The sequence below is a fragment of the Trachypithecus francoisi genome, unplaced genomic scaffold, assembly GCF_009764315.1.
Source record: "Trachypithecus francoisi isolate TF-2019V2 unplaced genomic scaffold, Tfra_2.0 Lachesis_group15, whole genome shotgun sequence".
In the NCBI taxonomy this organism is placed as follows: domain Eukaryota; kingdom Metazoa; phylum Chordata; class Mammalia; order Primates; family Cercopithecidae; genus Trachypithecus; species Trachypithecus francoisi.
This window is the reverse complement of record NW_022681460.1, coordinates 62075071-62089449: the sequence shown is the minus strand read 5'-3', so window position 1 is coordinate 62089449 and position 14379 is coordinate 62075071. Positions and strand designations below refer to the sequence as shown.

The window sequence follows — 14379 nt, the reverse complement described above, 5'->3', positions numbered from 1 at the left end:
TTATCTATCATTTATCATATACAGAAGGACTTGTACATTTACAGACTATACATTTTATGGCCTAGACTTAGGCATCCAATATTCACTGACAACAAATGCAGTTCCTGACAAGGGTATTGCTAGGCTAGAGCTAACAGAGCATGGAGCCAATGTACCCAATGTTTGGGGATTCACTCTAGAGGTGTAGAGAGTTGATGCAGCTTCCAAAAGCTATTTTTTTCTTCAGCCATTGTCTGTGTACTGCAATAATCTCATGCTCATGTGTTAATGTTAAATGTTCTGTTATTTAATACATCCTTTAAAAATTGATAAAAGCAAATCTCACTAAATATTTATATGGCAGCTAATACATACAGCACAAAGAAACTTCAGTATTCTATCTGTCCTGGTGTTTTAATCTCAAAGCAATTCAGAAATAAGTTTTAGCAGCTAAGGAAAATTATATACTGATTACAGGAACCTGGTATAGTGCAAATGAGCAATAGAAGTCTATTCCTCAACCTTGTGTAACAATATATTGGTGATGTTTTATACAGAACTTAAAATAAAATAGCTTTCTTTTCCAAGATAATTTTTGTGTTATAGCTACAAACTGATCTTTTTTTAAAACATTATTTCAAGCCATTTCTTCTTTAAAGTGATCTTTATTTTTCAATATGAAGTGTTCCATAGCCCAGGGAGCTAACTCTTATTAAATGCTTACTATGTGTCAGACACTGTTCTCGGCTTGTTATGTATTTTATCTCATTTAATTTTACAATGACCTCATGAGGCAGGGATTTTTATACTGGCATTTAACTAACTTGCTGAAGGTCGTGCAGATAGAGATGGGTGAGGATAAGATTTGAAGTCCGGCAGTCTGACTTCAGAACCACTATAGTAAGTCACTACATGGTACTTCACAGATTAAGACCAGAGCTAGATAATCTCTTTAGGCATGACCCAGAAAAAGATTACACAACTATGACTGAAATATTTACTTCATCTCAAACTCTGTTTCCTCTATCTTAAATTATTAAGGCTTAAGAATGAAATAAAACTAATTATGTATATGATGTGATTTGGCTGTGTCCCCACGCAAATCCCATTTGAATTGTAGCTCTCACAATCCCATCTGTCATGGGAAGGATGCGGTGGGAAGTAACTGAATCATGAGGATGGTTTTTTCCCATGCTGTCCTCATGACAGTGGATAAATCTCATGAGTTCTGATGGTTTCATAAAGGGCAGTTCCCCTGCACATGCACTCTTGCCTGCCACCATGTAAGATGTGCCTTTGATCCTCCTTTACCTTCTGCCATGATTATGAGGCCTCCCCAGCCCTGTGGATCTGTGAGTCCACTAAACCTCTTTTTCTTTATAAATTACCCAGTCTCGGGTACTTCTTTATAGCAGTATAAAAATGGACTAATACAGTATGACTTTCTGTAACAAAGAATCATCATCTGGGAAGCAATATTGATATTTATAAAAACTACTTAAGCTTTCCAGATTACTGCAATATCTGATGTTTTTCTGGAACTGGAGTTTTCTAGAGTGGATGGAGCTTGTTCATCACCAAGGTACCACTCTAGTACAGCCTCCTTTACCTTCTATTTTGGCCCCAATGATACAACGTTTTGCCATATCAAAAAAACAAAAAACAAAAAAAAGAAAACCTCAATATATGTTGGGAAACTGTAGAGATAATACACAGAGAGATGAGGCCAACATAGGGGCCTTTCTTTAGGTTCTGAATTAGTCTGGGGAGACCCAGAAGACCACTGTTGGGCTAGAAGATCCACTTGTAAACTGGATTTTAAAAGACCCCAAAATGTATGGTTCAAAAAGTCTAGCATCCCCTTGAAGAATCTCACCTGCATAAATGTTAGGTACTTTATGAATCTGGAACTCGAGCAGGTTCTCTGAGTTCCCTGGGTCATGGGCGTTTAGCACTAGACGGCCCCTTGGGAATTAGCTTGTCTAATTCTTCATCTTTTTGCCAATGAGGAAATCAAAGAACAAAGAGATTATGAGTTTGCAAGATGTCCCAGAGCCTGCCAGTGATAACACTGCAATGGGAAGTAGGTTCTCTGGCTCTAATTTCAGGATTTTTCAATGAACTGAGTTGGACTTCATTCCAAGCACAGCCACTGACCTTTTAGATAGGTGGTTGTGAGTGAGTGACTCTTTTCTCTCTGTCCTTATTGGCAGGAATTCTGGGCAGAGGTTGTTACCCTGACTTACAGTTATCTGGTCATGCAGTTGAAAGCTCAACACCCTATCAAGTAGCAGCAGAGAACTAAAAAAAAAAAAAAAATACATACACACATTCAATACTACATGCAGTGTTACTAGATGTTATTTTAATGTTCTTGACTGTAACACTGGAGAATATTGCTTATTGATAAATACCTAGGTAACTAAAATCTTATTTTCACCCAAATCTTTAAGAAGCATGAATGGAGAAAAACATGATATAAAGCACACCTCTTCTTTTTTTTTCTTTTTTACCTTATTATCAATTTAAATGTAGATTTGGGGGAAATATATATTTTCTTTGTGGAAGTGTTTGCATTAAACCAATGATAGACTTCAATAAGTCCTACTTGCAAAGAAAGAACAAAAAAAGACACGTTGAGAAGTTTCTACAGTTCTGAGATTTGGCATGCCTGTTCACGCTAGTGCCTGCCAAGCCTAGGTGTGGCATCCTACAGGTAACATGACATACCAGGAGCAGCTGCAACAACAGCACCAACAAAAGCAACAGGTGTTGTTGGGCCTCTGGTTTCCAGGCGCTTGAGACACAGCAGGTGTTCCTTCATTTTGGGACTGCTGCCTTTTTCGCATTTCAGCTACTTCAGGACCCAATTGGCTGAAAGAGATTTAAAAAAACACAAAAATTGGGTATGAAAAAAGCAATAAGGATAAGTTACCTATGTTGAAGGAAGGCTCATTTCACTAAGGGAGGAGGGAGATAATTTAAGAAAAGGTAAAACAAGGAAGCTTGAGAAGTCAAACTAAAAATTCTCGGGAAAACTTTTTAGAAGAATGTACTAAAAACTTCGGGGAGGAACGTCTACCATGATCTGCTGCATAAAATTATAGCAACAAAGTTGCCATGTAATCAAGATTGTTGGTAAATATGATAAGGTTTGAAAATTTATTTTTAACTTCCTTCTTTACTCAAGAATGATTAAGTCTGCCTTTTTTATGGACACCATTCAGTGATTATAGAGGGTATATGTAACTCGTTTTTCCACTAATGTTTACAGTAAGATAAACTGAGCTTTACAAATGATTGTTGCATGGTTTCTAACTATATAAGAGTATGAGGAAGATCAAGTTTATTCTTGGCCCCCTCTCACTTCCTTTGAAACACTCAATATCCTTTTTGGCACTTTTGACTCATCCTCCAGAGGCCTAACCTTAATAACATTACCAAAGGGCCTTATTTTCTGTTAGGTGTCAGTGTTGGAAAGGCATTAGCTTCTCTTCCTCCATCCCCCAAATTTATTGTTATTTAATGGAGACTCGGGGGAAAATAAAAGTCATCAAATTCAGGGGAATTACTCTGGTGGAATTTATATATCATGGCAGATAAAATAAATATTGGGATACAGAGTGTCTTATCTGTGATCTTACAAATAAGGCCAAATGAGTTCCTACCTATTTATAGGACCAATCCTGATCTAAGACTGTGTTGAGGATTAAAATAAAAAGTTTCATCTTAGAGTGGTATCAAATTTAGCATGAACTCTTAGAAAAAGTAATGCAATCTACTGAATGATGTTTTTCATAAATATGTCATGTATGTAAATCACACACATATATTGTCAAATGTGTGGCTGAGAGCAGTACTTATTAAAACTATAAAGTGCTTCAGGTTATTCTGGCATTATGAGCTCATTATTTTAAAATGATATTTTCAGTTCTGAATACAATGATAAACACTTTAAAAAATACTGTGTTCTTGAAAACCAGATAATCACATTTTTCGACCAGAAACAGAGCAGAGAACCACAGTGGTAGGTAAATGGGGTCTAAAGCCACAGTCATTCTGCAATTCAGATATTGAAACAGAAGCGGGCAAAGGTCCCACACTCCAGTGAGGTGTCGGATGCTCCCCTAGGAGGAGTGGGAGTCTGATTCCAGGTTGCCCACATAAAATCAGGGGCTGTGATTGTGCCATTCACAAAAAAGTACTGAAAAAATAATTTCTGCTATTCAGTAACACCTAGCTGCAGAAAGGGTAGGATGCAGAAAAAGCCATCCACATTAGACTTCAGCCAATCAGCTTATTTGTTCAGTGACTGCGTCAGGGAATTTTCCAAAATCACTGCCAGATGGCAGGGAATCCTGAGATACTGATAAAAGAGCTGCTTCAAGACTAAGGGTCTTAAGGGGATTAGTGGAAACAAATGAAAAGCATTACATTATGAAGAGTAAGTGACAGTAAGAAATACGTCTCTCACTCAGTGTGTTACCTGAAAGCAAAAATCCATATTAACACCAGAAAACAGATAACCAACTCAACAATTAGGAGATTAATATGTTCCTGATCAAGTGGTAATAACAGAATCACCTAAAATTAGTTTAACAAACATATATTTAAGATAAACAATGTGATAAAGAAAAGAATACAATTTAAATGGGAGAACAATAAATTAGAAAACATATCTGACTTCCCCTTTTCCAATTTGGATGCCTTTTGGATATTTGCACCTCCAGGTTTATTGCAGCACTATTCACGATAGCCAGGGTGTCCAAAACCGAGGCGTCCAAAAATAGATTAATGAATAAAGAAAATGCGGTATACATACATCATGGAATACTAATTTAGCCATTACAAAGAATGAAACCCTGTCATTCACAGCAACAGGGATGGAACTGGAAGACATTATATTAAGTGAAATAAGCAAGGAACAGAAAGTTAAATACCACATATTCTCACTCATATGTAGAAGTTTAAAAAACACTGATTTCATAGGAGTAAAAAGAAGGGCATAGCATACCAGAGGCTGCGAAGGGTAGGAGTAAAGGAGGGATATGGACACATTTTTTAAGGGATGGCAGCTAGATAGGAGGAATAAGTTATAGTGTTCTACATCACTGTAGGATGACTAAAGTTAACAATAATATATAGTTTCAAATAGCTGGAAGGAGGATATAGAAAATTCCCAACAGAATAATGATAAATGTTTGAGATGATGAATATGCTAATGACCCTGACCTTATCACTCTACATTTTATGTACTGGAACATCATTATGTACCCCATGAATATGTACAATTATTATTTGTCAATTAAAAACAAATAATAAAATAAATTATAAAACAAAAATTGGCAAATATGAAATAAGAAAAGACATAATGGGAATGTAAAAACAAACACAAATAGCTATTAAAAGATTTACACATAATCAGCTCTTTCCCAAACAATCCCAAAGATGGTGCCAAGGAATATACTCAGAATTCAGCAAAGAGTGATAAAAAGCTAAAACATGAAAAGAGAATTGAGATAAGTAGACCAGTTACATTGAAAGGTCCCAATATACACCCAACAGGATTTTCTTCATAAGGGGAGATATAATGGATTGTCAGGAAAGTCATAATATTTTAAGGAAAATTGGCTAAGAACTCCCTACAATTGGAAGAAAACAAAACAGAACAAAGCCTCATATAAAGGAGTATGCCACATGCTGAGTAGGATGAATAAAAATAAAAATAAATCTATACTTATACACAAAATAGTAAAAACACATCTAGATGATAAAGACAAAAGCTGAATTACCCACACACAAGTAATACTTTGATTGACCGTGGACTTTCCATGAGCAATATTAGATGCTGAAGACGGTGGGCAATGGAGTAATGTGTTCCAAGTGCTGAGTAATAATAATAATCCTACAATTTTATATGCAGCTAAATAAAAATTCAAGAGTGAAGATTATTTCTGATAAACTCACTGAGTAGATTACTCAAATATTTGCTGGAACCTACTTCAGTCAGAAGAAAACAAAATTAGAGGGAAGGAGTGGAATATAAGAAACAGAACTGAAATTGGTAAAATAGGATGCTGAACTTAATGACCTGGCTAAAATAAAAGTACGTTTCTGTTTAGATACACTCAATAATGAAATTTAAGATTACATCAATTACGAAAATGAGTGGACTGCCCTAACCCTCTAATGAAACAGATTTTGTAGACATCTCAATGTCCCCATATTATTAAGTCCCAGAGTTATTTTGCCATCTCCTTCTGGGCCAACAGCATTTTACACTACAATGGACTCAAGTTGCCCCTCCAAAATCTATTTGTTGAACTCCAAACCCTCATTGTGATGGTATTAAAAGCTGGGGCCTTTGGGAGGTAATTAGCTCATGATAGTTGAGCTCTCATGAATGGGATTAGTGCCCTTATAAGAAGAGGCCAGAGAACTGGATTGCTTTTCCCCACCATGTGAGGATACAGAAAGACAATCTTCTACAAGTAGGAAGCAGACCCTCACCAGACACCAAATAGTCCACTACCTTGATCTTGGACTTCCCAGCCACCAAAACTGTGAGAAACAAATTTACATTGTTTTTAAGCTACCCAACTATGATACTTTGTCTATATTAGTCCAAACTGACTATTTTAACTCCACCCTCTTTGAAATACTTTCTTCTCTTGCCTCCTGGGCACCACACTCACCTGTCTTTCTCATCATTTCTTTGCAGTCTACTTTCTTGTTTCCTTTTCATCTTCCTCGCTTCCAAATTTTGAATGGCCACAGTGTTCTTTCTTCTCTATCACTTCTTTTATGAACTCATTGAGACTTTTTTGGGTCTACCAGCTTTCTGTACAAAATCCTCAAATTTACATGCCCAGTGAAGATAATTTTCCTGAATTCAGGATGCATATATCCAACTACCTACTCAATATCTTCACTTGGCTTTCTCAAACTTAACATGCTCTAATCTGCCCTCATTATCTTTTCCCAAAAAAGTGTTCTTCCCACAGTTTTCCCAATTTTAGTGAATGAAAGCCTCATCCTTCTCATTATTCACACCAAAAAACCCTGGACTCATCCTTGACTCCTCTATTCCATTTGGATGTCACATCAGCAGATCAGCAAATGTAAGACTTCTAAACTGGTATCTCCCACCCATCTTCTGTTTCTACCACTTCCTGTCTCCTTCTATTACAATTCCATTTTATTCTGTTCTCAAGACAGCAGCCAGTATGAGCCTTTCAAACCTAAGTTAGATAATTTCAGCAAAGACTCATCCATTCAAATCCAATCCAAATCTTCCAGGGGCTTACTATCTTATTCAGAGTGAAGTTCTTACAGTCTGCTTTTTTGTTACTCCCCTGAATGTATCTCCTTTTCTCTGCCTCTTGTTCTCTGTTTCAATCACAATGGCCTCTTTGCTGCTCCTCAGCCATGCTTGGTACAAATTACGCGTCAAGACCTTTGTACTTGTTCCACACTTAGGGTTTCACTCCTTCAAGTATTTACTGAAATGTTAAATTCTCCTTGAAACCTTCATGACCGTCTTATTTAAAAATTAACTCCCTCACCCCATCCCCAGTATGGCCTGTTACCTTTTCATGTTTAACTTATCTCCATATAATGTATCACCAATAGTCATACTACAAGTTTTACCTGTTTGTTTGTCTAACCAAGTAGGCAATAAATTTGATGAAGGTAGATACGTTTGTTGTTTCATTCATTGTTATAGAAATGCTTGGCACATACTAGGTACACAAATATTTGTAGAATGGTGAATTTTACAGCATTCCTATTAATGATAAGAAGAAAACAATAAAGTCTATATACCCAACATTCAAAATTATTAATTTTGCAGCCAATGCATCAAAATTAGAAAAAAATAAATATTGGAAAAGGAAACACAAATTTTACTATTTAAAAATGATATGGTTATTTACATAAAAATTCCAAGAGATTCAGCAGATAAGTATTAGAGGGAGCTCAAGAGGAATGTCATTTTAAGCTTTAAAATATCATATACTTCTAATATGCTAGCAATAACGAATTTGAATATATAAGAGAAATAAAGGCATAGTTCAAATCAATAGCAAAACCAAAACAGTAACTGGTAATATTTATAACAAAAGTTGTATAAGAACTTTATAGAAATACTACAAAACTTTATCAAAAAACATAAAATAAGACCTGAATACAGAGTTAGGTTATTTTCTCAAGTGGGAAGACCAAAATCTTAACTATCCTAAATTATTTTATAAATTCAATGTGATTGCAGTAAAAATTCTAATTGAATCAATTCATGGAACTTAAGAAATGAATTCTAAAACTTATATGGAAGATTGAAGGGCAAAGTATAACCAAGACATGTCTGAAAATAAAAATAAGTGGGAGTATTTGTTCTATTAATAATATAGAATCATAATAATTAGGCAATAGCATGGGAACATATACGTAGATCAAAATAATAAAACTCTCAGAGAGCTGAGGTTTCTCAGGCATTTATGCAATCCTGGTTTAAATTAGAGTATGCATCTTTATCATTTAGGAATGACAGACTACTCAAAAATGGTGTTGAGATATTTGCACTTATATATAAAAAATTACACCTCCAAGTGATAATACAGGCAAAAATAAACTCAAAAAATGAATTTAAAAAGTTACAAATTCTAAAACTGTCATAAAAATGTAGACTATAGCTTCAGAGCAGAAAAGGATTTCTTACTACAAGATCAAGCTCAAAAGGAAAAGCTTTTTTTTAATATAGTTTAGTTTATTAAAAACTTGAGCAAATAAGGAAACCATAAATAAAAGGAAAATAGAGAATCATACTGGAAGATACAAAGGAATATTATCCATAATAATAAGTAACAGATTGCAATTTAACAACATAAAAACCCAATAGAAAAATTGGCAAACAAATTTGGAGGCAGTTCATAAAAGAGGAAAATATAAATACTGCAAATTAAATGAATAGATGCTCAGAACTATTAAACAGAGAAATGTGGATAAAAAAGTATTCCACATTCAAATTTTTCACAGTTAAAAAGTCATACAATATCAATTTTGGAAGAGTATTTGGGTAAATTAAAAACTCCTCACATTAATGGTAGGAATATACATTAAGAAATCACTTTGAAGAACAATATTGACTACATGTAGTTCACGATACACATCACCTATGACAAATTCCATTTTTATATTTATACACTGGAGAAACTCAAACCTGTATATGAAGACACTAATTACAGTATATTTAATACCTTAAATTGGAAACAATCTGTTATGGACTGAATGTTTATGTCCCCCTCAAATTCATATGCTGAAATGTAATCCCAAATGTAATGATATTTGACGGTAGGGCCTTTCAGAGGTAATTAGGTCACAAGAGCAGAGCCCTTACGAATGGGATTAGTACTCTTATAGGAAGAGGCCAGAGAGCTGGTTCTTCTTCTCTCCATGTGAGGACATGGAAAGAAGATAGTCATCTGCAACCAGGAAGCAGGCCCTCATCAGACACCAAATAGGCCATCAACTTGATCTTGAACTTTCCAGCCTCCAGAACTGTGAGAAATAAGTATCTCTTATTGATAAGCCACCTATATATGGTATTTTATTATAGCAGCCCAAACTAAGATAGAAATTGGTACTAAGAAGTGGGGTGCTGCTATAACAAATACCTAAAAATGGGAAAGCAGCTTTGGAACTAACCAAGAGTTGTGAAGTACATCTAGGAGAAGCCAAGATTGTCATGAAGGGACTTTTAAAGGTGATTTGGTTAGGGCTCAGAAAGGAAAGAGAAGAGATGTAGAGAAAGCTTCCATCCTCTGAAAGAAAATACATATGTAATCATGGACAGAGTGTTAGTAGAAATATGGATAGTGAAGGCCATTTTGATGAATTCTCAGACTGCAGTAAAAGCATGTTATTATCCTCATTAACACTGTAAATTTCACTGTCCTTTTCTCCATCTTGTGCAAGGAGAACAGGCTATTCTCGTTATTAAGCAGCAAACAACTTGGCTGAATTGTGTTCGTATTATTAGTGTTTTGTGGAAGTTGGGACTCATGAGCAATGAAGTCGGATATTTAGCTGAGGATATTTCTAAGCAAAGTATTGAAGGCGTGGCTTTGTTCCTCCTGACTGTTTAGTAAAATGGAGAAGAGAGAAATGATATGAAGAGGGACTTATCAAACAACAAGAAACTAGAACTTATGAGCTTGGAAAATTCTCAGCCAATCCATATTGCACAAAATGAGAAAGCATGTTTAAAAGAGAACACTAAGAGTATTACCAAACCACCATTTGATAAGGAGATTAGTATGGTGTGAAGCATGGACTGAATTAGCTATCTCAGCAGGAAAACTGCCAGTTTGAACTGAATGGGAAGGATATGGGAAGGAATGAAGAAATGTTGTCAGACTTTTTGGATTTTACAGGGAAGACCATAAAACTTTTCAGCTGCAAACATGATCTATTCTTCAAGACAAGGGAAGAATGACCACAAAAAAGTGATTCAGAGATCATCAGGGCTTCATCCCATGTTGCAAAGGGTGGAGGAAGAATTGCCTCATTTTCAACAAGTTAGATTACCTCCAGTCAAAGGCGTGGGGGTAGGACTGGGAGGAGCTGTGGAGGTTTGGTGCCTGCCCAGCAGAACCCTGGGATTGAGACCCAAATTTGGCAGAGGTGCAGAGCAATATCTCAAGTCTACTGGGTCTGGAAAATGGGACCTCTGCCCCAGTGGGCCTGGTGCACGGCATCAAGCACAAGAGGATTATTCTCCAGCCCTGAGATATGGAGTTTGACTTCCTAGGTTTTGGACTTACTTAAAAGCTGTCACTCTTTTCTTCTTTCCTATTCCTTTGCTTCTGAAATGGGAATATCTATTCTACATCTGTCCCACCACTATAGTTTGGAGGTACACAACTTATTAGGTTGGTGCCAAAGTAATTGTGTTTTTTGCCATTAAAAGTGGCAAAAATCACAATTACTTTGGCACCAACCTAATATTTGGTTTTACATGTTCATAGCTGGAGAGAAGTTCTGTCTCTGAATGAATGACACCTTGAGAATCACTCATATCTGATTTATATGATAGTTAGATAAGACTTTGGACTTTAGACTTGAGAACCAATGCTAGAACAAGTTAAGACTTTTGAGGCTACTGGGATGGAAATAATGTATTCTGCATGTGAAGACATGAACTGTGGAGAGCCAGGAGCAGAATGTTAAATACTGAATGTGTGTGTCCTCCTCAAACGTGTATGTTGAAATCCAATCTCCACGGTGATATTAGGAGGCGGAGCCTATGGACGGGGTCATGAGACAGTGACGGTGGAGGCCTCATGAATGAGATTAGTACCCTTAAAAAAGGGACCCCCAGATAACTCTCCTGCTGTCTTTCCACCCTGTGAGGATAAAATGAGATGTCAGTAGTCTGCAACCTAAAAGTGGGCTCGCACCAGAACCCAACCATACTGGCACCTTGATCTCAGACTTTCAATGTTCAGAGAAATGCCGTGAGAAATAAATTTCTGTTGTTAAGTTATCCAGTTTATGGCATTTTGTTATCGCAGCCTGAGCTAAGACACAACCAATATTCTCATTTTTCCAGGAATGAATTTTAAAATGGTGATATAGTTATATGTTAATATACAAAACAGCTCTTAAAATGAGTAACTTAGATCTACATGAATCAACCTGAGGCAATCATAAAACAATGTTGAATAACAAATGCTGCAAAACATTAAATACAGTATCAATATAATTTTCATAAGCATACAAAACAACAATACATATCTTTTCTGGACAATATATATAACATATGTAGTTACAGAGCATGGACTGGATCCATTACTGGGTGTTTGGGAGGATGACGATCAGGGTGTGATTAGAAAAGAAAGAATTTCAACTTTAATCATTTCTTTAAAAAAGATCTGAAGAAAAAGCAAAATATTTATAGTTACATGTTGGTATTGAGGCAGAGCACAGTGGCTCATATCTGTAATTCCAGACCTTTGGGAGGATCACTTGGGCCAAGAGTTTGAGACCAGCCTGGTAACACAGTGAGACTCCATCTTTACAGAAAATAAAAAACGTAGCCAGGCATGGTGGCATACATATGTAGTCCCAGTTACTTGCTCCTTGAGAAGCTGAGGTAGGAGGATTGCTTGAACCCAGGTGTTCGAAGCTGCCATGACCTAGGATCGCACCACGTACTCTAGCCTGGGTGACAAAGCAAAAGCCTGTCTCAAAAAAAAAAAAGAAAAAAAAAGAAAAAAGAAATAGGGTTTTGGGTATGGGAGTATTTATTTTATTATCTTTTATACTTATCTATATTTTCTTTTCTTTTTCACACACATTATATATATATATATATAGCTTTATACCAGGCAGGAATTTCTTGTCTATCTCCTGAAAAATTGCAGAAAGACCCAAAAACTTTCTTGAGAATTGAATAACTTAATTTTCTCACTGTTAAATACTCAATTTTGAAACAATCAGAAGTAAATGCCATCTTGGCTATCCATTTATTCATGAAATCTCTGAGGTTGTTGTGGTTTGAAATCACTGTAGAGGGGTTCAAATATTATTTGTTAGATTTGCAAGAGCAAGGCCGGGCATAGTGGCTCACCCCTGAAATCCCCGTACTTTGGGAGGTTGAGGTGAGCAGATCACTTGAGGTCAGGAATTCAAGACCAGCCTTACCACACATGGTGAAACCCCGTCTCTACTAAAAATACAAAAAGTTGGCAGGCATGGTGGCAGGAGCCTGTAATCCCAGCTACTTGGGAGGCTGAGGCAGGGGAATCACTTGAACCCAGAAGGTGGAGGTCACAGTGAGCTGAGATCGCGGCACTGCACTCCAGCCTGGGCAACAGTGCAAAACTTCGTCTCAAAAAAAAAAAAAGAACTAAGTAAGTAAATAAATAGAACGATTTGCAAGACTTTCACTCTCTTCTATGTCTTTCGGCTGGCTTAAAAAGAAACATCACAGGCAAACGCTTTATTTGTGCTCTTCTGAAGCAATTGTGTATGCTGTCCCATAATGATCTTCCTTCGGGAAACAAATTCCTACTCACTGATTTCCTTTGTGTAGTTCCCATACCATTTGGAACAAATCACTCCTGTTTTTGACTGATTTCTCTAAGTCCCTGAATACCAGCAGTTCAGCATCTTATCTGTATTTCCAGTCTAAACTTCTGGACCGCCCAGCAAGCAATGAGGTATATTTTGCTACCTAGCTGAGGCGTCTGAATAATTAGACACACAGAGCAGGCGGAAGACGCACTATCTCAGAGAGCTGCTTAGTGACAGTGCGTAGGAAGCTCCTTCCCAAATCCCTGTCCGTGGTAAAGTAAGCATGGAAAATCGCTGCATGCCCTCAGGTGATCACATCCTGGAACCCCTATTTGCTTCTACTTCCCGTGCACCACTGCAAACTGGGGTGATCAGGGAATTGGTGTGGGTTTATCAGTAAATACAGAAGGGAAAAAATCTGTTATTTTTTTTTTCCTTCAGGTCACCAATTTTAATTTTTTAAGCCAACCACATTTTCTTAATGTTATAAGTTAAAAAAATGAAAAGTTATGTAAAATGAAGCATAACTATGGACTGACACTCTCAAATATTTTTTAATATGTCGAGGTCAATTTATTTTTCCTCCTCCCTACCTCTCTATGGAGGAAGAGTGTCAAAAACTCATTTGATTTCACATGGTGGAGGAGAACAAGGCAGGAGAAGCTGGTCTCTCCTTTGCAAAGAAGGATGCACCTGTGCACAAAACTGGGACTTCAGATTTTTTTTGAGCTGAGCAAGGATGGAAAGTGTTTTACAGCTGGCATCCTATCAGACACCTGTAAAAACACTTCATCTAGCCCTTATGGTGAGGTGCTGGGAAAGCTGGTATGGAATAAATACTAATGGACTCAGCATAATGGTTTTCCTTTCAAAGCTTAGGCAAATTTATTAGTAACGAACTCACATAAATCAGGTGTACTAATCACATAAGGTTTTTCATTGTCATGCATTAGTTATATCTTCCAAGAAATGAGGGGAAATTCTGCTCTAACTTCTTGCTGTCCACAGTTTTACTCTGTTACTTCTTTCCCTTCCCCAGGGTCAGGTGCAATGATCAAAACCATCTCACAGGGTTGAACAATGAGCCAAATAAAACAAAATACAATGTAAAAAGGATAAATTTAAGGATACAAACTTAGGTCTAAAAACACTGTTAAGGCTAGGATGGGAGAAACATGGTTTAACAGGAGCATATGAAAAATTCGGGACAGTAAATTCAGCATTAACCAACAGTGTGATGTTAAAATAGTCAATGGGAATTTAGAATGCATTAACAGAAATGTTTTCTTTTTTTTTTTTTATTTTTATTTATTTATTTTTTTTTAT

The 14379-nt window shown here is 36.5% G+C and overlaps 1 protein-coding gene across 1 annotated transcript in view; it reads right to left on the bottom strand.

Moving 5' to 3' along the window:
- The window catches only part of RGS17 (regulator of G protein signaling 17), a 124090-nt gene that overhangs the window by 31264 nt on the left and 78447 nt on the right, over positions 1 to 14379 (bottom strand). The window contains exon 2 of the mRNA XM_033235013.1: positions 2710 to 2853. Within this exon, the coding sequence (XP_033090904.1) occupies positions 2710 to 2828 (119 nt within the window). The 5' untranslated portion in view covers positions 2829 to 2853. The remainder of the gene's footprint in view (positions 1 to 2709; positions 2854 to 14379) is intronic.